Here is a 26,877-nt window from a genome sequence, read left to right on the forward strand (position 1 = left end):
AGGGTATTCTACACATTCACATATGGATAGTGTTTTTTCCAGGATCTCTGTTTTTAGTCTTCAGTCATTTCAGGGGCATGTTCATAATTCCAGTGATTGTATCCAACCTCCTTGTTGCTGGTCGTTCCCTTCCTCTTTTTCCTTCAACTTTCCCAAGCATAATTGTCTCTTCTAGTGAAGTTGGTCTTCTCATAATAAACTCCTCAACTTGGAATTGTGGAAATCATAGGATCAATAAACATGTTAATGATATGCAAATGATCAAAAAAAATTAAAACGAAATATTCCAAACAGCTTGATTTATTCAGTATCGAGTATGAGCACGACGTGTGGAAATACACGCACTTACTCTCATGGGGATGCTATCAATGAGGTTATTAATGGTTGTCTGAGTAATGTTATGCCATGCTGAAGGCACTTGGGCACGGAAATCATCTGCTAGCTTCTCCCTTTGCAATTGCCGACCATTGATATCCTAGGAGATGCTGCAGGCCATGGTAGAATGTTTAGGCCACGCTGGCTGCTCACAGTAGCATATGCAGCATGCAGTCTGGCGTTGTCCTGTCGAAAAACGGCTTCTAGGACACTTTGGAGAAATGGCCATACAACTTCTTCCATGACCAAATCAATGTAACACCAAGTAGTGTACCTGAAATGAAGACTAGAGGGGTCCGGCTACCGTACACTATGCCACCCCCCACCATAATCCCGGGAGTAGGACCGGGGTGACGTTCCCTTGTGAAGGCGTCTTCATGGCGTTGCCCATGTGGACTCCAGACCAATCTTTGGCTATCATTGCGTCTAAGACAAAAGTGGGACTCCCACAGCTTGGAGCTAGGAGCTTGAAAATGTGATAATTTGCAGATTTTAGCGACACCTGCTATTTCCTCGATTTGCATAACCTTACAGATTGTACTTCTTGGTAATGAAATTTCAATGTTGAGGAGTGTATGTCCAAAATAAGACCCCTTTAACTAAAAGGTTAGGCCTGATTTCTCATGGTAGTTTTAGTAGTCAGTAACACTAGAGTTCAATGGAATTAATACATTTCCTGTCCCTCTTCTTCATTGTCCATCTTTCACATCCACAGAGAGCCACAGAGAATGCCATGACCTGTACAATTCTGATCTTAGCATTTAGAGACACCATTATATTTAATCTTATCTAGGTCTTTTATTCTTCTTGCAATGGCCAGTCAGTGTCTTATTTCTTGGCTGCTGGATACCGTGTTAATAATTGATACAAGTAGGCAATAGCTGTTTACTACTATATCTTCTCCGTTAAAACTTTAACATTAGCTGTATTGCCTGTGGACATACATAACCTGTGTTTTTTTCTTCATATTTAGCTGCAGGCTCATCTTATCACTCTGTTTATCTTTACTTTCCTTACCTTATAATTATAGAGCTCTAAGCTACAAGACTCGTCTTCTAGTAACCCGGGTTTATGGTTATCTTCAAAGGGTCTACCTGGTTTAGGAAACTGATTTTAAAATATCATGTTTTAAAAAAACAAAAAAAAACAGACTCCAGTACAACAGGTATAAAGCTGCAATATCTGGTAACGGTAACACCAGTAGCCAGCGGACTTTTGGAGAAGTAGCAAATTTGTGCTGCTTTGGGTAACATCACGTTTGTGCATCCAGTTAAGACATATGTTTATTTTTGCTTTTTTAATTTTGTCCTGTGCAAGATCCATAGGTTTCTTAAGGACTGATGTGTCTACAGAAATTGGACTTCATTGATTTTACTAGGTGCAGTGTAAGGGTATGTGCACACACACTAATTACGTCCGTAATTGACGGACGTATTTCGGCCGCAAGTCCCGGACCGAACACAGTGCAGGGAGCCGGGCTCCTAGCATCATAGTTATGTACGACGCTAGGAGTCCCTGCCTCTCTGCAGGACAACTGTCCCGTACTGTAATCATGTTTTCAGTACGGGACAGTAGTTCCACGGAGAGGCAGGGACTCCTAGCATCGTACATAAGTATGATGCTAGGAGCCCGGCTCCCTGCACTGTGTTCGGTCCACTACTTGCGGCCGAAATACGTCCGTCAATTACGGACGTAATTAGTGTGTGTGCACATACCCTAAGCGTTCATGTATCTTAAACTGGCTACTATACGAATATCTGCTGATCATAGGAGTTCCCTGCAATCAGCTTGCTTCATGATGCATGGAGTCGTGCAAAATAGACAAACTCACCGGTTGTACCTCTTATACATTTTCAAAGGTTGGAGAGTATGAAAATGTTCAGGTGGGACAGGGCTTTAACATTAAATCTGTGCACTGGGGCTTATCAATGTGTTAAAATAGCACTGGTGAGTGGTACACTTAATTGTGTTTTATCAGATTAAAACAACAGAATAATGATCTTCCGTTAGGCAGAATACAAATAGTCCCATGCAAAAAAAATAAATCACTTACATGATGATATGAAATGGCCCTCCTCTCACTGTGTTTCCGAAAAAGCGTCTTGGCCCTTTTCTGACTAACTGGACAACCTAAAATGTATGTATAATGGAAAAGCAAAGCATATTATTTCCTGATATTTTTATGTTGCCACCATATTCATCGTTGCTTTACGCAGATTTTAATCAATTACATCAGCTCAAGTGTCCAATGCGCACATAATCTAATTCCAGTATATTACACACCGTGTGTGTGAGGTTACTGGCGTTTCTGGAAAAATGTATACAAGCCTGGGAAGAACATATACACACCATGCAGATCTTTCCCAGTTTAGAGCCAATTCCAACACCCACAACTTCAGGACCTATGTATGCCTAAGTTATTTTATTTCTTTTACTGTTTAGTTTATGAAGAAAATCACTAATTTCTTTATAAAATGCAGAGAGTAACGTATGTTACCTATTTAATATATGTGATATCCCTATGATTGTCCCTGCATTATTCGCCATTTAATAGAATCGTCAGTGCTATAGAGTCATCAGAACACATGGATAAATAGGGAGGTAAAAGGTGCATCCTTCATGATGGGGAATGGCGCTCCAAGAGTGACAAATCTTCTTTAAATAGGCAAATACATGCAAAAGTCATCCAAAATAGACCATGTACTCATGGAAGTCAGTCTCTTCTGTGTGGCTGACTTCCTGTGAACTACAAAATTATATCATCCCCTATTAAATCCCTCCTGGCAGCTCAGAGATTCCTCCCCACCCAGCTCCACTCTCCTTGTTCCTCTGTATGTCATCCATGCATATAGTGCTGCTGAAGAGATCATTTCTTCCCTATCTAAGGGAGCAGGAATGCACTGATATAATCAGTGGTGTAACTACCGCTGTAGCAGCTGTACCGGCTGCTACGGGGTCCGCGTCTTGAGGGGGCCTGTGCCGGTAGCCGACACACTCCCCCCATATGTCCGGTGGCGCCACTAGCAGCCGTTATGGCTGCTACAGCGGTAGCGACCTTACTACGGGGCTCGCTCCGCCAAGCCTCTAACATTTATGGGCCGGGCGACACAGGCCCTCTCATGCCCGGGGGCATCGCTAGCACCGGAGGGGGCCCCGGTGCTAGCGACAGCCACCCCCTCTTGCAGTAATTGTACCTGCGTCCATACCACGCAGGCAAAAATACATGCATTAGCGCTGAATGGCCGGGCATGTTCCGACCATTCCAGCGCCTTACAATGACGGTGATTGGCTGGGCAAATTGACTTGCCCCGTCAATCAGCGCCTTTCAAGCACAGAAGCGGCGTGATGACGTCATCGCGCAGCTAGTGTCGGTGAAAGGCACTGATTGACGGGCCAAGTCATTCTGCCCTGCCAATCAGTGCCTTTGAATGATGCGCCGCTTGCGTCGTTCAGCTCCAACAGACCTGCTCAGAAGAGAGCAGGTCTGCATTGTCACCGGACGGCGCAGGAATGGGATCATGTGAGTATGTAACACTTTTTTTGTTTTTTTCTAATAAAACTGTGAGTGGCATTATCTACAGGGGGGGCTCTATCTACAGGGGGGTCATCTATAAGTGGGAATGTGGGCCACTGTATACAGGAGGAACTATATGTTGGGATGTGGGGCACAATATACAGGGGGGTCTATATGTGGGGCACTATATACAGGGGGGTCTATATGTGGGTATGTGGGCCACCATATACAGGGGGGTCTATATGTGGGTAAATGGGCCACCATATACAGGGGGTCTATATGTGGGGCACTATATACAGGGGGTCTTTATGTGGGGATGTGGGGCACTATATACAGGGGGGTCTATATATGGGGATGTGGGACACTACAGGGGGTCTATATGTGGGGATGTGGGGCATTATCTACAGAGGGGTCTATATGTGGGGCACTATATACAGGGGGAGCTATATGTGAGACACTATACAGGGGAGGGCTATATGTAGAGCACTATCTATAGGGGATCTATTTGTAAGGCACTATCTATAGGGGTGGGCTATATGTGGGACACTATATACAGGGGTGTGTTACCTGTGGGGCACTAGCTACAGGGGGCTATATGTAGGGCACTGTCTACAGGGGTGGGCTATATGTGAGACACTCTATACAGCGGGAGCAATATGTGAGGTACTATCTATAGAGGTGGGCTATATGTGGAGCACTATCTATAGGGGGAGCTATTTGTAGGGCACTATCTACAGGTGTGGGCAATATGTGGGACACTATATACAGGGGGCTATATGTAGGGCACTGTCTACAGAGATGGGCCATATGTGGAGCACTATCTATAGGGGAAGCAATATGTAGGACAGCACGGTGGCTCAGTGGTTAGCACTATTGCCTTTCAGCTTTGTAGTTAATATTTGGGCACTATCTACAGAGGGCTGTATGTGGGGCACTATCTACAGGGGCTTCTATGTAGGGCACTATCTACAGAGGCTCTATGGGGTCACCTGCTACAGGGGGCCATGGGGGCACTATCTTCAGGGGGCACGGTGTGTGTGTGGGACACAGTGTATGGTACTATTATAATCAGGGATACAGTGTATGGTGCTATTATAATTAGAGGTGCAGTGTATGGTGCTTTATTATATTTAGAGGTGTTGAGAATTTTAACTTCGTTTATAGGTGCAGAAATGTTTTAAAAGTGAGAAGTGCAGACATCTGAGCAGACAACTGCAGAAATGGGTAGTGGCCGGAAGAAATCCATCATAGAGGTCTGGACCGGAGGGAGAAGAAAAGAACTAGAATCTGAGATGTCACCGGTGAGTCACTTAATGTATATGTTTATTCTTCCTCTAATCAGCACTGTAGTCGCTGTATGATCTGCAGCGAGATGATGGGTGGTGTGATTTTTTTTAATGAAACAGCGTCTCCCAGCATATCCTTACTATTGTTCGGGCCATGCTGGGAGCTGTAGTTTTACGCCGTACAAACCTATACGGCAGGGGTTGCACTAAATTTAGCTGTATTTGTTCTGGTGTTGTATATATGTACTGAGCTTTGTTGTGGGGCTGTATATGTGTACTGAGCTTGGTTCTGGGGATGTATATATGTACTGAGCTTTGTTCTGGCTCTGTATATATGTACTGATCTTGGTTCTGGGGATGTATATATGTACGGATGTTTCTTCTGGTATTGTATATATGCACTGAGTTTGGTTCCAGTGCTGTATTTATGCACTGAGCTTGGTTCTGGGGATGTATATGTATATATATATATATATATATATATATATATATATATATATATATATATACTGAGCTTGGTTCTGGTGCTGTATTTATGTACTGAGCTCGGTTCTGGGGCTGTATTTATGTACTAAGCTTGCTTTGGGTATTGTATATATGTACTGAGCTTGGTTCAAGTGCTGGTATTTATGTACTGAGGTTGTTTCTGGTATTGTATATATGAACTGAGCTTTGTTCTGGGGATGTATATATGTACTGAGCTCGGTTCTGGTGCTGTATTTATGTACTGAGCTCTGTTCTGGTGCTGTATATATGTACTGAGCTTGGTTCTGGGGATGTATATATGTATTGAGCTTGGTTCTGGAGCCGTAATTATATAGAATATATTTATAATAACAAAATTACAGGGCAGATGGAATTGTACTCAATTCATTGTATATATCTTGGGAACATGTGAGGTAGTTTTAACCCCTTGAACCGCCACCATGCGGTAATACACGACCTGACAATATTTCCAAATGTATGTTTTTTTTCAGATGCAGCAAAATCTTTAAAATCCACTTTTAAAACAGCGCACACTATATGCTAATTACTCATTAAAGGGTCATGGAGCAGTGACGCTATCCGGAAGAGTCACGTAGTCCTGCCTCCAAACCCACCTTTCCATGTTTAATTGACATCCCCCTGGCTGATGCAACTTTCTCGGATGCGCCATTGCCTTGTGGCACTATACACAAGGGGGGTTGTGTGGCACTATACACAAGGGGGAGCTGTGTGGCACTATACCCAAGGGGGAGCTGTGGCACTATACACAAGGGGGAGCTGTGTGGGACTATACACAAGGGCGAGCTGTGTGGCACTATACACAAGGGGCTGTGTAGCACTATCTACTAGGGGGGGCTATATGGCACTATTTACAAGGGGGAGGGCTGGGGCTCTATCTACAGGGGGCTGTGTGTGGTGCAATCTACAGGGGTCTGTGTGTGGCACTATCTACTAATGGGGGCTGTGCGGCACTATCTACTAAGGGGGGCTGTGTGGCACTATATACAGTGGGATCTAAATGGCGCTATATACAGGGGGGCTTTATGGCGATATCTACAGGGGGCGCTGTATGGCGCTATCTAGAAGAGGGTTGCTATCTACAAGTGAGGTGTGACACTGTCTATAGGCGGGGCTGTATAGCACTGTCTTCAGGTGGGCTGTATGGCATATTCTACAGGGGGCACTATCTATAAGGGGGGCTGCTCGTGGTACCTGGGGGGCCCCAGTCAAGAGTCTGCTATGGGGCCCAGTTTTTCCTAGTTATGCCCCTGGATATAATAGTTTAGTCCAAACAATGATTAGTTGCCGTATTATAAAGCTCCCCTGACTCACTATGTACAGAAAGTCCAGTGTATTTCTATGAGATGCAGCTTCACACTGCTCTCCCCTTTCTCTTGCTTGTAAGTACTGTGGAGAGAAATCTTTCACTAGCACGGGGCAGGGGAAAAAGGCTGAAACGGCATCTCATTGGGTGCACTTAGGCTCTGCAGTGTGAGGACAGAAGTTCTATGTCACTGATCTATCACTTGCTGCACTTAGATAGGACTTAGGGGAGAGCAAGTACAGTGTGATGAGACTCCGTCCCCTCTGCCCCTGCAAAGCCAGAAGCATCATGGGAAATGTAAGCTGTATTAGGGGAAGCATATCAGAGGGGAAATAGGAACCAATATGGCAGACAACCCATAAATAGCACATCGAATAAAACAAGTATGCACAAGGCATACAAAGCAGGACCCTCTACATTATTTTTTTAATAATAGCCTATGATATATTGAATTTAAAAAAAAATAATTGCTGGAGTGCTTCTTTAAAGAACTGCACCAAGATGTTTGCACCATTGCATTTCTTAAAGAGCCCTTGAATGTGGTGTTTTTTTTAAAATCTTACTACACTGTGTTGAAGTGAATTCACACTAAAGAAAAGGAAGGATATGATGGCAAAGACAGGGTTGCTAATTATTGTTACAGTACTATACATCATTGGCACTTTTAAAGGACAATGGAAAGGCCTTGATCAGAAAAAAAATTAAGGGTAATTTACTCCTCACTGCCAGGCTATTAAGTACCGTACTCCATTGCAAATTCGGCACATGCAGACTTCTCACCATTACCTAAATTTCCAGTCTCTGCCTGTAAAACGAATAATGCATTTAATGTTAAAATTTATTTCAAATGCTTCCAACATACATACCTCAATTATAAGAATTAGAACTCCGCCAAGGATCACAATTATTTCTCCAGTTAATCGAAGATAGTCCTCTTTTGTTTTGTAAGAATCCTTAAATAGTCAATAGTAATTAGTTTAGCATTATGTAAACTGTATACCCTCACTAACATGTAACTGCACGCGACCAATTGTCATAAAGTTTTCCTTATATGTGCTATATTTTCTATAACGAGTCTAATAGAGAGGGATGAATTAGAATATTCTTCTGTTTGTATAAAAAGCAGTATATAATTCATGTATACACATAAAGGGGTTTGAGGGGGATATAAGATTAAAAAAATAAATAAAGCCGTTGTCCAGGACTAGAAAAACATTGCTGTTTTCTTCCTTAAATAGTTAGTATTCTCACCTAATAGCCGCTGTGTCTGTGAGTCTAGCTGTCTTTGTCCTGTACTTGTGCGTCCCCCTGTTGCTGAGCTATGGTCCCCTCTTTACTTAGCAACCAATATGGAAATGGCAAGTGGGTTTGGCCGCCAGCGATTCTTAATGGGCGGAGCGGTCCATAGCTCAGCAACAGGGGGATGCAGAAGTACAAGACAAACACCGGTGGACTCACAGACACAGTGGCTAATAAGGTGAGACTACTAACTCACTTTGTAGGACCTAGTGACAGGTCCTCTTTAAACAGCACCACACTTGTCCATGGGCATCATATACTCCTCATTGTTCCAGCCCAGCTTCTTTCACTGCACAATCACACTGTGCTGTGGATCATGCTGGGCTGGAACAATGAGAAGTGTATGAGGCTGATTGGTCACTAATTGGTCAGCCTCATACACTCCTCTGTACAACGCCCAGTTGGTAAAATGTAAAGACACGCCCAGTTGGTCTTTAAGAAACTCAATAGCATAAATCTAAAATTGCTCATAACTTGCTCAAAAATGATTGTTTTTCAAAATAAAAACCACTCCTGTTATCTACATTCCAGCGCCGATCAGATTATGTAGGAGATAGGACACTTATAATCTGGCGACAGAGCCTCTTTAATCAGACTTGAGCACACAGGAGCCGTGTCAGCCAAGCTGTCTGTACAGCTCACTGACGGATTTGACTCAGAACAGTTTTTTTGCAGCTTCTATGTACTGTGATACTAATCACTTCCATACACTGTAATTTTAATCTAAATAAATGCATTTCAATAAACAAACAATTGACCTTTCTTAAGGGGGTTTTACACTGGGCGATTATCGAGCAGGCAATCGTCCATAGAACGCTTGTTGCCGATAATTGTCCTGTGTAAACGGGAACGATCAGCAGATGAACGAGCAAACGCTCAATCATCTGCTGATCGTACCATTTCAAAAAAGTTGAATATTATCGGTGTCAGCAGCCCATTTCCCTGTGTAAACAGGGAGACGCCCTGCTGACATGATAATAATGTATGGGGACGAGCGATCGGAGTAACGACCGCTCGTCCCCATCCCTAGCTCCGTGTGACAGGAGCAAACGAGCCCGATCAACGCTGTCTCGTTGTTCGGCGCTGGCTTCACCGGCTGCTTATCGGCCAGTGTAAAAGGGCCTTTAGCCATTTAACACCTTCCCAACGTGTGACTTACTATTAGATTATGGCAGAGGCATAGCTAGGGGTTTAGTACAGGGGGCCGAAACACATCTGAGTGGGCCCCCAACGCATGTTTACAACTGCAGAGGTGCATCCAGTGGTGTCAGGCGTAGTTTGCCGTTCTACTCTGTTTCTGTAAGCTTCCATAGAAGAAAATGGGTGTTACGGAAACAACGTAGCAGAGCAAGCTATGCTGTTTCCATAACTGCTGCGCTGTTTACGTAACTTCCATTCACAGTATAGTGCCCCATTTAGTGCCTCCCTACACAGTATTATGCCCCCATAGCTGCCCTACACACAGTATAATGCCCTTATAGTGCCCCCACAGAATAATGCCCCCATAACTGCTCCCCACGCAAAATAATGCCCCCATAGCTGCCCCTCACACAGTATTCTGCCTTTATAGCTGCCTCCGCACATGCCCTTCGGCCCAGCCCGCATCTCAGAAGGGCCGGGGGCACCCCCCCCCTGCCTTCCCCCACTAGCTACGCCTCTGCATCAAGGTAATTAAATAGTTTAGGCAAATTGGCATAATAGTACATCATTATTGCGCACACAGAACCTGTGCCTGCGCTATCACTTGCGGGTGCCGGCTGTGTAACACAGCCGACATTTATCTCTAACAACCGGGGTCAGAAAGAACTCCGATCCCAGCCTTTTAACCCCTGAGATGCCCCAATCGATGCAGACAGCGGCATCTTAAAGCTTTACAGAAGAAGGGTGCTCCCTCTGTCAGTCCATCGCCCCCCCCCCCTTCCGTGATGTTACCACTGGGTGCCGATGGGTTGCTATGGCAACTTAGCATCCAGAGGCAAGGCCTAATAGTATGCCTGTAAGCTGACAGACATAGAATACATTGCACTACAGAAGTATTTGCAGTGTATGATGCCAGAAATCAAACAATCGCATAGTCTAGTCCCCTAGTTGGACTTAAAAAAAAGAAAACTCCAAGAAACATAAATAAAATGTTTAAAGAAACAAATACACACCAAACCACATTTTTTTTCACCAATAACAATGCTTTTTGTGTCAAAACAAATAAAGTACACATATTTGGTATTGCTGAGTATCTAACGACCCGTATTGTGTTACTATCATGTTATTTGGCCTGCACGGTGAACGTCATAGAAAAAAAACTGAAAGACAATGCCAGAATTTCTGTTTTTTTTGCGTATCCCGCCAACAAAATAATGGTACAAATATAAATATTAACTGATCCCGCAAAAAACAAGCCCTCACACAGCTCCATCGATGGAAAAATAAAAAATATATGGCTTTCAGAGTATTGCAAATAGACTCTCTATTTGGATTATATCAAGGGACTTTGGATCAGGTTCTGTTGAGGCTTGCACCGATATAATCGAATATCTGGTGCTGTGATATCCCACTGTTTGACATTTTCATATTGCGACACAAAAACAAATGTTTTTTTTTTGTGCAAATGTAGTAAAACATAAAAAATATATAAATTTGGTATTGCTGCAATCTTACTGACCCACAGAATAAAGTTAATGTGTCAAATATAGCGCACGTTGACGGTCGTAAAAATGAAACTCAAAAAACAATGGCAGAATTGCTGGGTTTTTTCTACACCCCCTCCAATTTGTTTTATAAAAGTTATACATCTACACCAAAATGGTGCCATCACAAAACACAACTTGGCCCACAAAAAAAACAAGCCTCATGTGGCTATATCAAAGTAAAAATATATAGGTTATAGCTCTTAGGGTATGTTCACACGCACTATTTTTAGACGTAATTCGGGCTGTCAAAAGACGGCACGTAAAAAGACGCCCGCGAAAAAGAAGTGCATGTCACTTCTTGGGACGTTTTTGGAGCCGGTTTTCATTGACTCCATTGAAAAACAGCACCAATAACGTCCGTAAAATACGCCGCAAAAAATGCGAGTAGTTACAAAAACTTCTGAAAATCAGGAGCTGTTTTCACCTGAAACCAGCTCCGTATTTTCAGACGTATGAAAAAAATTGACGGGTCCTGAAGGCCATAAAAGGCCATGTGGTAATTTTCTGTAGGAAAAATGGACCAAAAACAATTTATTGCTATTTATTTTTCATCCTCTCCAATTGTTCTCTTATTAATGGACCATCACTGAGAAATTGAATGATAAAAGCAATATTTTGCACTTTTTGTAATTTCTATGATCTGATAGATGTGGATGATGACTAAAATCATAATTTGGAAATCCCATTGCAGTAGATTGCCTAAGCTGCCCATTACTTCCCCAAACTGTTATTTCCTACCAGATTAGAGATGGTCTGAAAAATTTATGAACATTATCCTAGCTATTTTTATGTCAACACACTAAGGGTATGTTCACATGGCAGCGTCCGTAATGGCCGAAATTACGGGGCTGTTTGCAGGAGAAAACAGCCCCGTCACTTCACCCGTAACGGCATGTGTAGGCGCTTGAACGCCGCGTCCATTACGGACGTAACTGGAGCTGGTTTTCCATGGAGTCCATGGAAAACGGCTCCATTTACGTCTGAAGAAGTGACATGACACTTCTTTGGCGTGGGCGTCTATTTACGCGCCGTCTTTTGACAGCGACGCGTAAATATACGCCTCGTGTGAACAGACAAACGTCAGCCCATTGCTTTCAATGGGCAGATGTTTGTCAACGCTTTCAAGCCGTAATTTCGGACGTAATTCGGGGGTTAAAACGCCCGAATTACGTCCGTAAATAGGCCGTGTGAACATACCCTTACTCAGGGATCCGCAATATGAAGAAAATCACCACAAGCACAATTTACATTAACCTAGTATACTCAGATCATTACAATATCAACGCAGCACTTCTTCCAGTTTACAAAGAACTGTACTGATAGATATTTCAGGGTTAAAAAGAATTGGAAAGTACATTGCTGCCCATCTTCTCCTGACCTGTCCTATTGGTTAGTCATAAGGAGGGTCTCTTGATATGGTGTAATAATGAAAATATTAAATATCACAGAATTGTAATATCATTTTAATTAATGCGAAGATAATATGCATATTCATACCTGAAATCAGCTATATGATCAAGATGTAAATATAACCCAGGTAAACAAAAAATGCATTTTTCAATGATGATTTCATTTATTGAAGGAAAAATGCTGTTCAGCCCTACCTGGCCCTATGTGAAAAAGTAATTCCCCCCTTAGCTACTCAATCAACCAGTTAACCACATTCAATTGACAACATGCTCACTGCCAGACCTGTTGAATCCAGACATTACTTAAAGGAATTGTTGAATTGTAAATGAACTTTGTCACTATGTAATGTCTGATATTGTTTGTGTCATGTCCCCTCTAAATTGTAAAGTGCTGCGTAATATGTTGGCGCTATATAAATAAAGATTATTATTATTAAAGGACGAGTGTCGCGAATTTTTTTTTTTTTGTGTTTTATTAAAAACATTTTTATTTATTTATGTGTTTGTGTTTTACTTTTTTTTATTTTTTCACTTTTTCTTGTCCATGGGGGCTGCCATTTTTTTTTCCATCTCTGTATGTGTCGATTAACGACACATACAGACATGGAATACGGCACATACAGTCCCATATTGAATGCGAACGGGGCCCGTTCCATCCACTATGCTATACGCCATCTGTGTGGGAACGGCGCATGCGCCGCTCCCACACAGTCCAAATTGAAGGTCTTCGGCTGAGCGACGTCCGGCTCCATTTTCTTGTGGACCGGAAGCCGCGGCCGGACAGTAAGATTACTACTTCCGGTCGCGGCTTCCGGACTTGTGCACTTGGAGCGGAGGTAGCAGACGGAGCGGACGGACCGGAGGGAGCGGCGGCAGGAGCAGGTAAGTTAGGTCTGTGTATGTACGTGTTTTACTGTGTGTTTACTACTGTATGTTAACCTACTACACTGTGTGTTAGCTCAAAAAATGGCGACACACAGTGTAGGAGGTTTGAACGTTCAATCCCCCCCTTTCTCCTGGCACTAGCCAGGATAAAGGAGGGGGGATTCTGTGAGCTCACTAGAGCGAGTGAGTATTCTCAAATTTTGCAGCATAAAGCAATGTGGTTGCTTTACCACATGCCAATGCTGCAATTTTGGAAATTGCTCCATCTAGTGACCAGCACTGGGAAATGTTATAAATTAGAATCTAATTTATAATATTTCCTGACTCGTGAAAAAATTAAAAAAATGAGAACAATGTTTAATCACTTATACACTAACTGTTTATCCCCTTTAAATACACTCCTTAACATTGAAATTGAAACACCAAGAAGGGCAAGCTGTAAGGTTATGCAAATCAAGTAAGTAGCAGGTGTCGCTAAGATCTGCAAATTATCACGTTTTCAAGCACCTAGCTCCAATCTGTGGCATGTGGGATGGGCATGAAGCCAGATTGAAAGCAAAGTTTTTTTTTAGCAACATTAAAACTTCAAAAATTGTATCAAGTGGTGTGGGATGGTTGTGCGATGCCTCCTGTATGTCAACGTGCCAGTTATTGCCATTTGTCGCAAACTGAGAGGGACAGAAACCTTGTTGCATGTCTCGGAGGTTGGGAGGACAACAACGAACGGAAATGACAGCAAGAGGTGTGTGGAGCCGAACCTCTGCACCAACAGATCTGATTGGAAGAATGGCGTGTAGTGATCCATTCTGTACTGCAAGTAAAATTGGACGTCACATCCAAAGGCTAGGGCAGCAACCTGTGTCGACACAAACCATCAGAAGTCGTTTGCACAACATGGGGCCACGAGCCAGACGTTCAGCTACAGGTGTTCCATTGACCACACGCCACCGCTCTCAAAGGCTATCAAGGTGCACAGCAACACGGCAATGGTGTCTAGAATGGAGGTCTATCCTCTTCAGCGATGAGTGCCGCTCTTGTCTCGAATGCAATGATAGCTGGAGATTGGTCTCAAGACCACGTGGGCAACGCCATGAAGAGGCCCACACAAGGGAACATCCCACCGCTAGTTGCTCTTTTTACTGTGAGCAGCCTGTGTGGCCTAAACGTGCTACCATGGCCTGCACAGTCTACGGACTTGTATCTAATCGAGCACATCTGGGACGTCATTGGTCGGCAATTGCAAAGGGAGCTGCCAGCACCAATCTTGATGATTTGCCTGCACAAGTGCATTCAGCGTGGCATAACATTCCTCAGACAACCATTAGTAACCTAATTGATAGCATGCCAAGGCGTGTAAGTACGTGTATTTCTTTGTGTGGTGCTCATACCCGATGCTGAATAAATCAAGATTTTTGGAATATTTTGTTTCCATTTTTTTATCAGTTGAAAATAATTAATATGTCTATCGATCCTGTGATTTCCACAATTCCAAATGTTTTCCTTCTTGCTGTTACAATTTCAATGTTGAGAAGTGTATAATTGTGTTACATAGACGTAATACTGCAGATTATGATTAAACATGTCTACATATTGCATTATATTGACTTAGAAATAGCGGTTCTAAAGTTAAAGTAGAATATTTTGAGAGTCTGGCTCGTAGAACCCCAAGCAATTGCTAGCATGAAGAAGACCTAGCTATTTTCCAATCCTCATACAGCTTTTACCTTAGAGATCTCTGGACATCTGAGAAAATGTTGATGCTAATTGAACTGGTGGAACTAAAGAGCAGCAGGAGCCTTGCCTTACTAGTGATCATTAGTGGGGGGGGGGGGACCATAACCATTCTTCTGATATGTCAGAAGATTATGTTAGAGGAAGGGTTAGCTTTTCAATTTTGAGAATCCTATTTTTTGTATAACTTATTACTTTCATGTGTCTAAAAGAATATGGAGACAAATGTGAGTAGTTTTACTCTGTTACAACATGTCTTTGCGGGTTATAGGTATTTCCATCTTAGACATTTATGACATATCCATAGGAAATTCCATAAATGTCTGATTAGGAGCAGGTTCCACCTCTGGGAGCCGCATCTATGTGGTGAACAGGGCTTTTTCCGTAACTCCCATAGAAGGGAGACTAGAGAGAGCCACAGCCAACTCTCCATTCATTCTCGGCCCGGATTTGGCAGCCGAATCACTAGGCGTGACGGGGGTTGGATGACCTATGTTCTCCACATTCAGAAATTTATGGGATATTCCTTGGATAAGTGGCCTTCAGTTTAAAAAAAAAGGGGACCCAGTCTTGATTCCTAAGGCAGTGGCATCAACATTAGCTGACTAATCTGGGGGATCTTTGAGCTAAAGCTCAAAAGGGACACCTTTGTTATATTGATCAGTGTGGGACTAAGCTCAAAGACTCATTGACATTGCTAAAACAAGAGGGTAGCCGTAAGGTCCTATGCACGTGACCGTAATTTTCATCCGTAATTACGGAATCCGTAATTATGGATGAAATTTCTGACCCATTCATTTCTATTGGTCACGGACAGCTTTCCGTATATTTACAGATGTGTGTCTGGACCGTAGAAATAATCCACAAAATAAAGAACATGTCCTATTTTTGTCCACGATTGCGGCACAGACTCACCCATAAAAGTCTACGGGCGTTTCTGCAATTGCGGACAGCTACGGATGTGTATCCTTAGCCATCAGATCCGTATTTGTGAACAGTAAAAATCCTTACGGTCGTGTGCATGAGGCCTAAGTGAAATATTCAGCTCACATGTACATAGATTATGACTGGTATAAATGTTAATAATAATAATAATAATAATAATAAAAAATGGAAAGTTATAGTCTCCTCACACTTAAATCATTTAAATAACTGTATGAGAATCCCTTCTACACCGCCTCACAATAGTTTATCAGTAACTAGTTATGATATTATACTCATCCAAAACACATACTTCATCCTTGACATTTTGGGAAGCTTTTAATTAGTGCTTGAATAAGCAATAAACGATGGTCCAATTTATGGTTTTGGAGAAACCGTTCTAATCTGAGCAGCAATGCCTGGCAGCATTTTATTAGCAATGGGGTCATTTATTGAAAGACAGATGTATGAGCGCATTACTGTATTGTGCTGTCTCAAGACATTCTGCAATGAGGATGGATTGCTGTAATGAAATGAATAGAGCATATAACACTTACATAAAATGGCCTTGTGATGATCTTTCTCTTTTCTCCATCTGTGATCTTTTCCATTAGCGGCCGATACAAGCAGCATAAAGTCAGGATTATAGTGTAGAGAATGTATAGGAAAGTGCACAGCAAAAAATATTTATATCCAAAAGTGGACCATTTGTACTGAAGCAGCTCCTTTAAGGGTGTAATTTCCAAAAGATTTCTTGCCTTGGGTTGGAAGAAAAATATAAAGTAACAAATAAGAAGTTACAGTGAAATAGTACTTTGTGATGACTCACTTATTGCAGGTTTTTTTTCTTCTTATTAAGACGGAACATTATAAATTATATTTCCCCTTTTATTGAAAAGATTAACCTTTAGATCCTAAATTAACCGCAATGCAGCCAAATGGACATTGTAATACAATAGATTAGACATTACGTTGTTATGAAATTGGAGTTTTCGTTTGGACAAATTGAACAATTTGAATTAAATTAAAGGTCATCTGAGGTACAATACAATCTTTTCTTTTTCTATTCTTTCTGGCTTCTACACAAACTCCTGTGAGATGTAGCATTCTAAAAAGACAGTTCAAAGTATCAGGTATTAATGTTGCGCAAGCCTCACTCCTATAGCAAATTGGTTTATTCTGTACACTAGTCCTTGTTTCTTAAGGAAAGGGAGAAGGGGTTATTATAAATACATTTTATTTATGAGACATGTACTGTATGCTTTCCCCTCACTGTTGGTATGTCTAACATTGAGAGAAGAGAGGATGAGAGCAGAGAGAGCCGATAAAGCGAGGAGCAGTGTACAGCAGGACAGCCAGCTATGTACAGGAGTTGCACAGACTCTACAGCAACAAAATGGTAGGACATTTTTAATGGAGACTATGTAGAAAGTTGCTTAATTTTGCACTTAGAAAGCAAATAAACAATAAAAAAATTTCAGAGGAAAGGTATCCATAGCCTTTTAATTCAATGTTAAAAAGACACCAAAACAATAAATACTTACCTTTCAAAGGCTATGTCTAATTTTTGTATTCACCCAATGTATGAAAAATAAAGCATCTTTGCAATATGTCATGATTAACAATGTCCCATTGTTTTGTTTCTACTGTTCCTATGCAGATCTGTGTGTCTCCGTGGTAGCAGACAAATAACAAACTACGTAGTCTGATCCTGCAGTCATACTTCCTTTTATCTGTCCCCTACTTCTTGCTAACCTACCGGATGTAAGTAGGGGAGGGATGGAAGGGAGCATGACTGCAGGATGACACCACAGTTTATTTGTTACCGTGGTGTCACATAGGTATGCATTGAAGCTGTAGAAACAAAACAATAGGACATTTTTAATCTATTGCAAAGTTGCTTAAACTTTCATGTTAGATGTATTAGAGAAATAATTTAAAAAAACTGGTTGTGAAGAGATGCCCTTTACTTTTTAAACAAATTCCTTCATCTTTGTCCCTGAAATGGTTTTCTTTTCAAACTGAGTAATACATTTGCATTATTAAATTTAACATGTTTCCTTAGAGTGTTTCCCAAGTGCCCATTCACTCCCACTCTGTATATTATTTCATGACTTTTGGAGCTTAAAGTTTTTTATGATATTAATAAAGAACTGCGGAGGATCATTGAAATGTATGAAAGAGTTGGTATTTCATACAATGAACCTTAAAAGGGGTTTCCCACGAGGGACATTTATGACATATCCACAGGATATGTCATAAATGTCAGATAGACGCGGGTCACACGTGGGAAAACCCCTTTAAGTGACGCTATTTGGACATCTGAAATGTTGGGAGCTATGATATAATATTACATATTTCCGCAGTCTATACAATATGTAAAGGATGGGGTGCTAAAGTTCTACCTGATTGTACACTTTAGTTGAAACTTTGTTTAAAATTTGTTCCCAGTGTGCTGATATCGGGGCCATTGCTACAGGATTTGTTCATATATGCACCGCCATGAAAGTTACATACATACAGCCCTATGAACATGTCTGTGGATGAGTGTATGCAAACTACTACTGTCTATTTAGAAGTGATGATATTGCCATACACTAAATAATAATATAAGAATTGTTTATTATATATATTCTATGTTAATGTCCTTGTCTATTTTACATAACGCACCTGCTTTTAGGGTGCCTTGTATTCTTTAAAACTGACTGAGGAACAAAATATATATGTGGAAAGGTTCAGAGTTTTGCAAAAGTATTCACCCCTTGGTATTTTTCTTGTTTTGTTGCATTACAGCCTGGAATTTTAAAGTATAGCTAAACGTTTGACAAACTGGATTGGTGGGGGTCCGAGCACAGAGACCCCCACCAATCGCTAGAACGAAGCAGCTGAAGCACTCGTGTGAGTGCTCAGCCGCTTCGTGTCTGTTCGGCTTTTTCCAGAAATAAATGTATCAGAGTACGGACTCAATAGAAAGTCTATGAGCCCGTACTCCGATACATTGGGCTTTCCGGAAAAAGCCGAACAGACACGACGCGACTGAGCGCTCACACGAGTGCTTCAGCTGCTTCGTTCTAGCGATTGGTGGTGGTCTCAGTGCTCGGACCCGCACCAATCCAAACTTCTGACATGTCACTATGACATGTCAGAAGTTTGTCAAACATTTAACTACACTTTAATGTATTTTAAATTTGATTGTATGTAATGGACCTATGAACCCCCTAAATAAGCTCTGGTCAAGCCAAATAACTCCAGAAGTCACATAATTAGTTGAATAAGGTTCCCCTGTCTGTAATCAAAGTGTCACATGACCTGTCACATGATGTCAGTATAAATACACCTATTCTGAAAGACCCCTGAGTCTACAACACCACTAAGCAAGGAACGTAAAGACCAAGGAGATCCCCAAACTGGTCAGAGACAAAGATGTGGAAAAGTATAAATCAGGGTGGGGTTATAAGAAAAATATCCAAAACTTTGAAAATCCCCTAGATCACCATTAAAGCCATTACAAAAATAAAATGGAAAGAATATGGCACAAATACAAACCTGTCAAGAGAAGGCCACACACCAAAAATGACAGATCGGGCAAGGAGGGCATGAATAAGGGATTCAACGGACACTATAACTCTAAAAGAGATCCAAAGATCTACAGCGGAGATGGAAAGCATCTGTCCATAGGACAACTATAAGTCATACACTCCGTAAAGTGGGGCTTTAAGGAAGAGTGACAAGAAAACCACGTTTTGAGTATGCCAAACAGTATGCGATAGACTCCCCAAAAACATGAAAGAAGGTTCTCTGGTCAGATGGGACAAACTTTTTAGCCATCCTGGGAAATGCTATGTGTGCCGCAAACCCAACAATTACCATCACCTCAAGAAAATCATTCTAACAGTGAAGCATAGTGAAGCATGGTGGTGGCAGCATCATGTTGTAGAGATGTTTTTCATCGGCAGGGGCTGGAAAACTGGTTAGGATTGAAGGGAAGATGGGTGGCAGTAAATACAGGGAAATTCTTGAGGAAAACCTGTTTCAGTCTGCCAGAGATTTGAGACTGGGACATAGGTTCACCTTCCAGCAGGACAATGACCCTAAACATACTGATAAATCTACACTGGAGGGGTTTAAGGGGAAACATTTAAATGTCTTGGAATGGCCTAGTCAAAGACGAAACCTCAATCCAGTTGAGAATCTGTGGCATGACTTGAAGACTGCTGGTCACCAACCTAACCTATCTGTCTTGAAGAAGTTGGAGCAATTTTGCTGGAAGAATGGGCAAAAATCCAGTGTCTAGATGTTCTAAGCTAATAGAGACATACCCCAAGAGACTTGAATCTGTAATTGCAGCAAAAGGTGACTTCAGAAAGTGTTGACTTTCAGAGGATGAATACTTATACAGTTTTTTTAGTTTTGCTTTTAGTTTTTTTTTGGTCTTAATTATTGTTTGTTTCACAATAAAAAATATTTTACACCAAATCCATTTTAATTCCAGACTGTAATGTAACGAAACAGGAAAAACACCAAGGGGTAAATAGTTTTGCAAGGTACTGTATATAAGGGTTTAAAGCCTCTAAATGTAAACAAGACTGTTCTCGTTCACTGACAGCAAACAAACTTTTTTTATTTTTTTTAAATGGTTAGGAATTGAAACACAAAGCCTATTCGAAAGTTGTATAACTTTGAATTTATACATTTTGATAAAATTGGAAAACAACTTTAAGGGTAATATCACTTTATAAAGAAAACAATATTATTTGGAAAATCTGTGTCATTGAGTCACTGCATTATCATCCAGTTAAAATCTGTTTGGATTCAAATATTAAATTAAACATTTCTATGGAAAATGGTAAAATCATGCTTCATGAGCATTTTAGTAACCTGCTTTATTGATGACGAGATCTGCTATGATTTTTGCTATAAACATATTTTTATATTCTCGAGTTGTTCCTGTTTTTTAATCGTATGTAGTATTTTCTATACTGAATCCCAATCACTGTGCGCTGTACATTTTCTGTAATTACACTGCAGTCACTTTCTCAATATCTCTCCAGATGGCCCCTTATTATTATGTGGAGTTTTAGAGCTCATTATTTTTTTAATCTTTTAGCTATTACTCACATAGGATGTTTCTACGTGATGCTATTCCAAGGTGCTATACTCACAGCACTGTTGTCACTGGAACATATAATATCAATAACCGATGATTTGTCTTTCCAAGAGTCGACTCCTGTTAGATCATACAATGTAGACGTCACGGGTCCGAAGGACCAGAAAATGTGCTTTCTCTTTTTCATAAAGTAATTAAACATCTGCAAAATATATAATTATTGAACATTGTAAGTTTTGGACTATTTTGGGCAAGGACATGTTTCTTTACATTTTTGCAATGAAATCTATTGGAATGATGACATGACAGGCTGAGCGGTTTTAAACAGGAAAAACATGCCATAGAGATACATGAGGCCTTTAATGTACCTCTGTATGCCTCCGATTTCATATGGAGGCATACACAGGTTAATATTACATTTTATAATGCCCTTTTAGATGTGGATTTTACATTTTGATGTGGAAACAGGTGCAGATTTTATGCTGCGGCTCTTGGGGTGGTGTTTTGTTTTTTTTTTTTTATAAACTTGTCTGATACGATTCTGAGATGGAAACACAAGATAAATTGACATGTTGCGGAATTTAAGATCTGCACCACTGGTCAAATTACGTGCTGAAAAATTCCACAACATGTAGATGTAATTACTTGAAATCTCATTTACTTTGCTGGTACTGTATTACACTGCAGATTTGTCGCAGTAAATTCTGTGTGGTAAATTTGCACGTAATACGCATTGTGGGCATGTGGTCTTGAAGTGAATTGGTTAGCGGTCTTACCAAAACATCTCCTTCTTGTGCAGACAATTTAAATGGTGTGAGTCCTTTGTTGTTGGTAATGTTTTCTAGGTACAAAGTCTTTTCTTCTGGAATTAGCGAAACTAAGAAATCATATGTTTTGCATGCCATAGATTTGTTTGGGTGCAGAACAAGAATATGGAATACTGTGTTACCTTAGGAGACAAAAAGAGAAATTTGATAATAATTATTCAGTGTCATCCCATGAAAACTTTTGCAATAGATGTAAAGAATGGTTCTCATTTCCATGCTGCAAAATGTATTGTGTTTTAAAATATAAGTTTAACCAATTATGCAATGCCAGATGGATTACATTAATTAAAATGATTTGTGTCATAAGGCAACATACATGTGCCAGATGCTATTGATACTTAAGAACCCAAAGGCATGTATGCGTAATGTTAACTCTTATTGGACCTTTGGGACCAAAACTGCAGTTTCTCGTTTCTTGTAATGTTCCTTTCTGTTTCTTATCTGTGATTCATTTTCTTGTAATACATGTGTTTATTTTTTATTCTGGTAAATTATTTTAATACCTTTCACACTCTTTGTATAGTGTACTTGTAGTGAATGTTAATGTTAGGAAAATGCCTGTTCCCTTAGGATCACCATGACTACTGTTCTAGCTTCTGGGCGGTTCTGTTTTACTTTGAGCCTATCTCTTTTCTCTGTTTTTCTGCCAATTAGGTGTGGGTTGTATTTACATCTCTGCTTCCTCCGCCTGGTCTTTGTTTGTGATTTTTCCTAGACTTCTGGTGTTCTGATCAAGCTCTGACACTCCCTGTACTTCTGGACTTCTTGGAAACTGATCTCGGCTTGTCTCTCGTTAACCCCTTGTTTAGGTTGATTATCTGTTCCTGGCCAGTTCTGACCTCTGCTGTACCTGATTTCCACTTGCTCTGTTTTGGACTTTCTGTTTACCCTCTGGCTGGCTGGTTCATGTTCAGGTATTGCCTGTATTGCACCTCTTATCCAACACTGAACTCTGCTAAGACAACCTGGGTTCTATGCAGCAAAGATCATCCCACCTTGCGGTCTGCTCTGGCAAAAACCTTAGAGTAGCCTTAGACTGTTGATCAGAGTTGTGACAGATTTGAGGTTGCGGTTTTATTTGCACGCTCTTTCCTGGCAGTCTCCAGCAGCCTTTGGGAAATCGCTCAACTTGCAATTCCATAACATTTACTATTGGAGTTAGACTAGAAAAAAATTGACCTTACTCCACCATTGCATAATGCATGACTTCCAAATCTATCTATCTATCTATCTATCTATCTATCTATCTATCTATCTATCTATCTATCTATCTATCTATCTATCTATCTATCTATCTATCTATCTATCTATCTATCTATCTATTTATCTATCTAGCATTTATCTTTACATCCAAGTCTATACGTTTCTCAGATAATTGTGCCTGGATAGTGCAATATAATGTTGAGATAAATAGTGTATAGAATGCCTGGACAACAGTAATCCACACCAGGATAAATAGAAAAATGATACACAAAACAATATTATGTCACACGCTGTCACTGAAAATAGTGCTGTACAGAGCCTGGATGGTTCTACATAGCACTCAGAGGAATAATGCCCTACAGTGCCTAGAACAGTAGCACATGCAATGCGAAGATAATGTCACACAGTGCCTATATAAATAATGCCATTCAGTGCCCTTAAAAATAGTACCTACAATGCCCGGATCATGCCATTATGGCTCAGAAATACACTACATATAGCACCAAGATATTGCCACACAGTGCCCATAGAAGTACACATGGGTAGTGTCACAAATGGGTGCTATGTATTCTACTGGGACTTCCTTTCTCCTTTATCAAATCCATTCCTTACCTTGATTATCCTGAGATTCCAAAGGTGCTCCAATTTCCACTAGTAACTTAAGTACCTCCTGATTACCCACACAAGCAGCAAACGAAATGACATACTCCCCTAAAATGAGAATACAAAGATCTTACATAATTTTAAGGATTAAATAATTCGCCCATACCAAAAAAGTGATGTCAAATGTATTATTCAGCAATTATGTAATGAATACATATACACTGTATTCGCATAACCTTTACTTTAGCTAACAGTTGTATTTCACGTTTCTTTAAATATGGTCTAATGTTCTACCATCATCCTACTACACATGATGGGGCCTAATATACCTAGCAGCATATTAGTGTAAAAGCTTCTTGAATTTTCAAATGCAAGTTTTGTTCTACAAATTTCAATATTGCATAAGAAATTGGTAGACAATATACTCCAGTTGAGTTGCACTTTACAAAGAACTGCTGATTTCAAGTGTTACTTAGCAAAGAATTCCAAGCGGAGGTAGCTTCTAATAAATATATATATGTGTATATATATATATATATATATATATATATATATACATACACATACATACATATATATAGTCACTATGTTTGTTCATTTAAACTGTCTAGTTTATAAGGTCAGTATGCCAAATAGTCATATGTACTAGATCTATACAAGCACTAGGCTTTTCTCTCCACTGCCCACAGTCCCAGATATCCCTTCTTTGTGCGAAATTTTACATGCTGTAATTGTGGGGATTTTTGGGGGGCTTCAATGCGTCGGGATCTTGAGGACTTGTCATTAATTATCTATAAAGTCTGAACTATACCAAAACATTTGTAGCAGAATGTCCAATCATCTGTCTACAAACTCAGGCTGAATAGGACCAGGGTTATGCACCAAGGCAAGGCTACTATTACTATTCGGCCTCTCAAACAAAACTTTAACTTAAAGCCAATAATAATGTTAGACACAACCTGTGTGTCAAGAATAAAGCAGTTGTGCTTTAACAGTAGGCTAAATTCCTTTTCAGTAATGTGAAAGGTATTGGATTGCAATTCTTGCAGTTATTTGTGGGCAACAGGATTACCACTTTTGGATTTTTTTTGTGCTTTCGTGTGGTCCTGCTCCCATGTGTTAGGTGGTCCTGCTTTCTCTATACTGTGCGGATAATTAAAAGAGGATGTGCCAGTTCCATGGTCAGTCGATAGATTCTGCAGAATAAGATGCATCTATGGGTTAAATAACACATCTATGACATACACCATTATGCAGTTCAGAGACACAGTGTCCTGCCCACATAAAAGGTCGGTGAGCGCTATTGTTACTAAAATAATACTATATCTTGTAATATTTTGTATAGTTATATTTTATAACGAAACAATGTAAGGCAGAAAAGGTAGGTTATTTTTTATATGGGTCACAATATGGGTGTTGGATAACTTAGTGTTGGCACTGTGCTCGGCTGTTTCCGTCATCCCAATAGACATTGAATAGAGCGGCACCGCGACTGCCTTGCATCCACTCCATTCAAACTCCTCCTGGCTGCCGTCTTATGGCTGGGGGAATGGGGGACTGGGTCCCCCGTTCTTGTGATCAGTGGGGGTCCCACCAGTCGGACTCCCACCGATCTAGCATTTTTTTTTAACCTATTCAATGGGTAGATGAAAAATGCTGCAGGCTAGAATAACCTTTTTAATAGTAATGGCTCATGCAATGAGTTATAATACGGCTCTGTACATGCTCTGAGTTGTACAGATCCATAATACATCTCCAATGGATGCAGTGCAGTGCTGTACTGAGGCGCCATATGACAACACAAGGAGTGCCTACGTCCCGGTGTGCCATCGCACGGAACACAAGGGAAGTGTAAAATAACAAAAATGCTAACTATAAAATGATATTAGAAAGATGCTAGATTTTACATTTGCTGACTATTAAGCTCATGATAATCAAAGGCAGAGATTTCTTTAAAGTGATTTTCCAGTAAAATTCAATGATAGGTCATCAATGTGTGATTGGTGGGGGTCCGACCCCCGGAACCCCCACCAATCAACAGAGCAATTTTGTTATGTTGGGAAATTGGCATCTGTTAAAAACATTTTGCATAGAAACCAAAAAGCTAATTACTTTGACATATCACTTCAATACAAATTAAAAATGTTATGGATGTTCATTTTACAGTCAGAACATTTGGCTACAGAGATGTCCATGTGGGTTGGGTTTACATAAACGCTAGTTATATTAGTATCCACCTATTGATCCAGAACTCCACCTTCATTTAATATACCATAATAATATTGTCCTTTCTGTCTCGGAGCAAAATATGTCCCCACAGCTCGAGCATTGTGCATGTCCGCCTTCCTGTTAATCAGTTCCTTCACCATCTCTGGATTCTGGTTCACAATTGCTATGTGTAAAGCCGTCTCCCCTGGGTACAAGGAATGATAAGAATCATAAGTCTTTCATTTAAAGCCCATAACATTACTAAGTAACCTTCTACTTGCCAGGTACGTACATCTGATCTGCCTCGAGGAGGAATAATTGTCCATTCCTAATTCTAGATTTATGAAGCTTGATTATACTATTTAATATCATGTTAATCTCTGGAACATTATATTCAGTAAAAACAGATAATGTGATATTAATAAAAAGTAATGTTGCATCAAAGGCAATGAATGGGGCATTTCAGGGATTGATGGAAATGATTTGCTAATAAGATAGAATGACAATTATCCTATTCATTAAGCTCCAGTGTGGTGGAGCCAGCAAATGGGTTGGTATTTAAGTCATGTTTAAACTTGTACCCATGCAAATCTTGAAAATGTTACTGATTAGTTTGGAATTAGCAAGTTATTCCAAGCCAACCATTTAATAATAACTCCCATTTCATTGGCTGCTATGTACTTCTCATAATTAGATGTGTATAATAAATTGCCCAGGCTAAAGCAACAGTCACTAGTTACCTCAATGTATTTAGTACTATCCAATATTGTCAGTGATGCAAATTCCATAGCATGTAAAAATTTACCATCAATTGAAGAGGTATCTGGTTTTATGTAAATGAAGCCTAATAAAATGCATAATGGAAAGCTATGCAAATTTCTAACATACTTTGTGTATAAATTCTCTGTGAGCTAAATACATCAGCAGAACAAATCTCTCCTCCTGTCCTGTTAGTTTGCAACAATGTATCAGTGCAGTTAAAATGTATCAGCTTGGAGTCCAGGTTCTTTAG

General features: G+C 40.5%; 1 protein-coding gene across 1 annotated transcript in view; it reads right to left on the reverse strand.

The window, feature by feature from the left end:
• The window catches only part of LOC142760859 (transient receptor potential cation channel subfamily V member 6-like), a 73,253-nt gene that overhangs the window by 15,237 nt on the left and 31,139 nt on the right, over nt 1-26,877 (reverse strand). Inside the window, exons 4-10 of the mRNA XM_075864033.1 lie at nt 25,930-26,070; nt 23,667-23,765; nt 21,801-21,973; nt 21,080-21,226; nt 16,475-16,675; nt 7,852-7,938; nt 2,429-2,505 (exon numbers count right to left, since the gene is read on the reverse strand). Of these exons, the coding sequence (XP_075720148.1) occupies nt 2,429-2,505; nt 7,852-7,938; nt 16,475-16,675; nt 21,080-21,226; nt 21,801-21,973; nt 23,667-23,765; nt 25,930-26,070 (925 nt within the window). The remainder of the gene's footprint in view (nt 1-2,428; nt 2,506-7,851; nt 7,939-16,474; nt 16,676-21,079; nt 21,227-21,800; nt 21,974-23,666; nt 23,766-25,929; nt 26,071-26,877) is intronic.

Source organism: Rhinoderma darwinii, chromosome 4 (assembly GCF_050947455.1).
Source record: "Rhinoderma darwinii isolate aRhiDar2 chromosome 4, aRhiDar2.hap1, whole genome shotgun sequence".
In the NCBI taxonomy this organism is placed as follows: domain Eukaryota; kingdom Metazoa; phylum Chordata; class Amphibia; order Anura; family Rhinodermatidae; genus Rhinoderma; species Rhinoderma darwinii.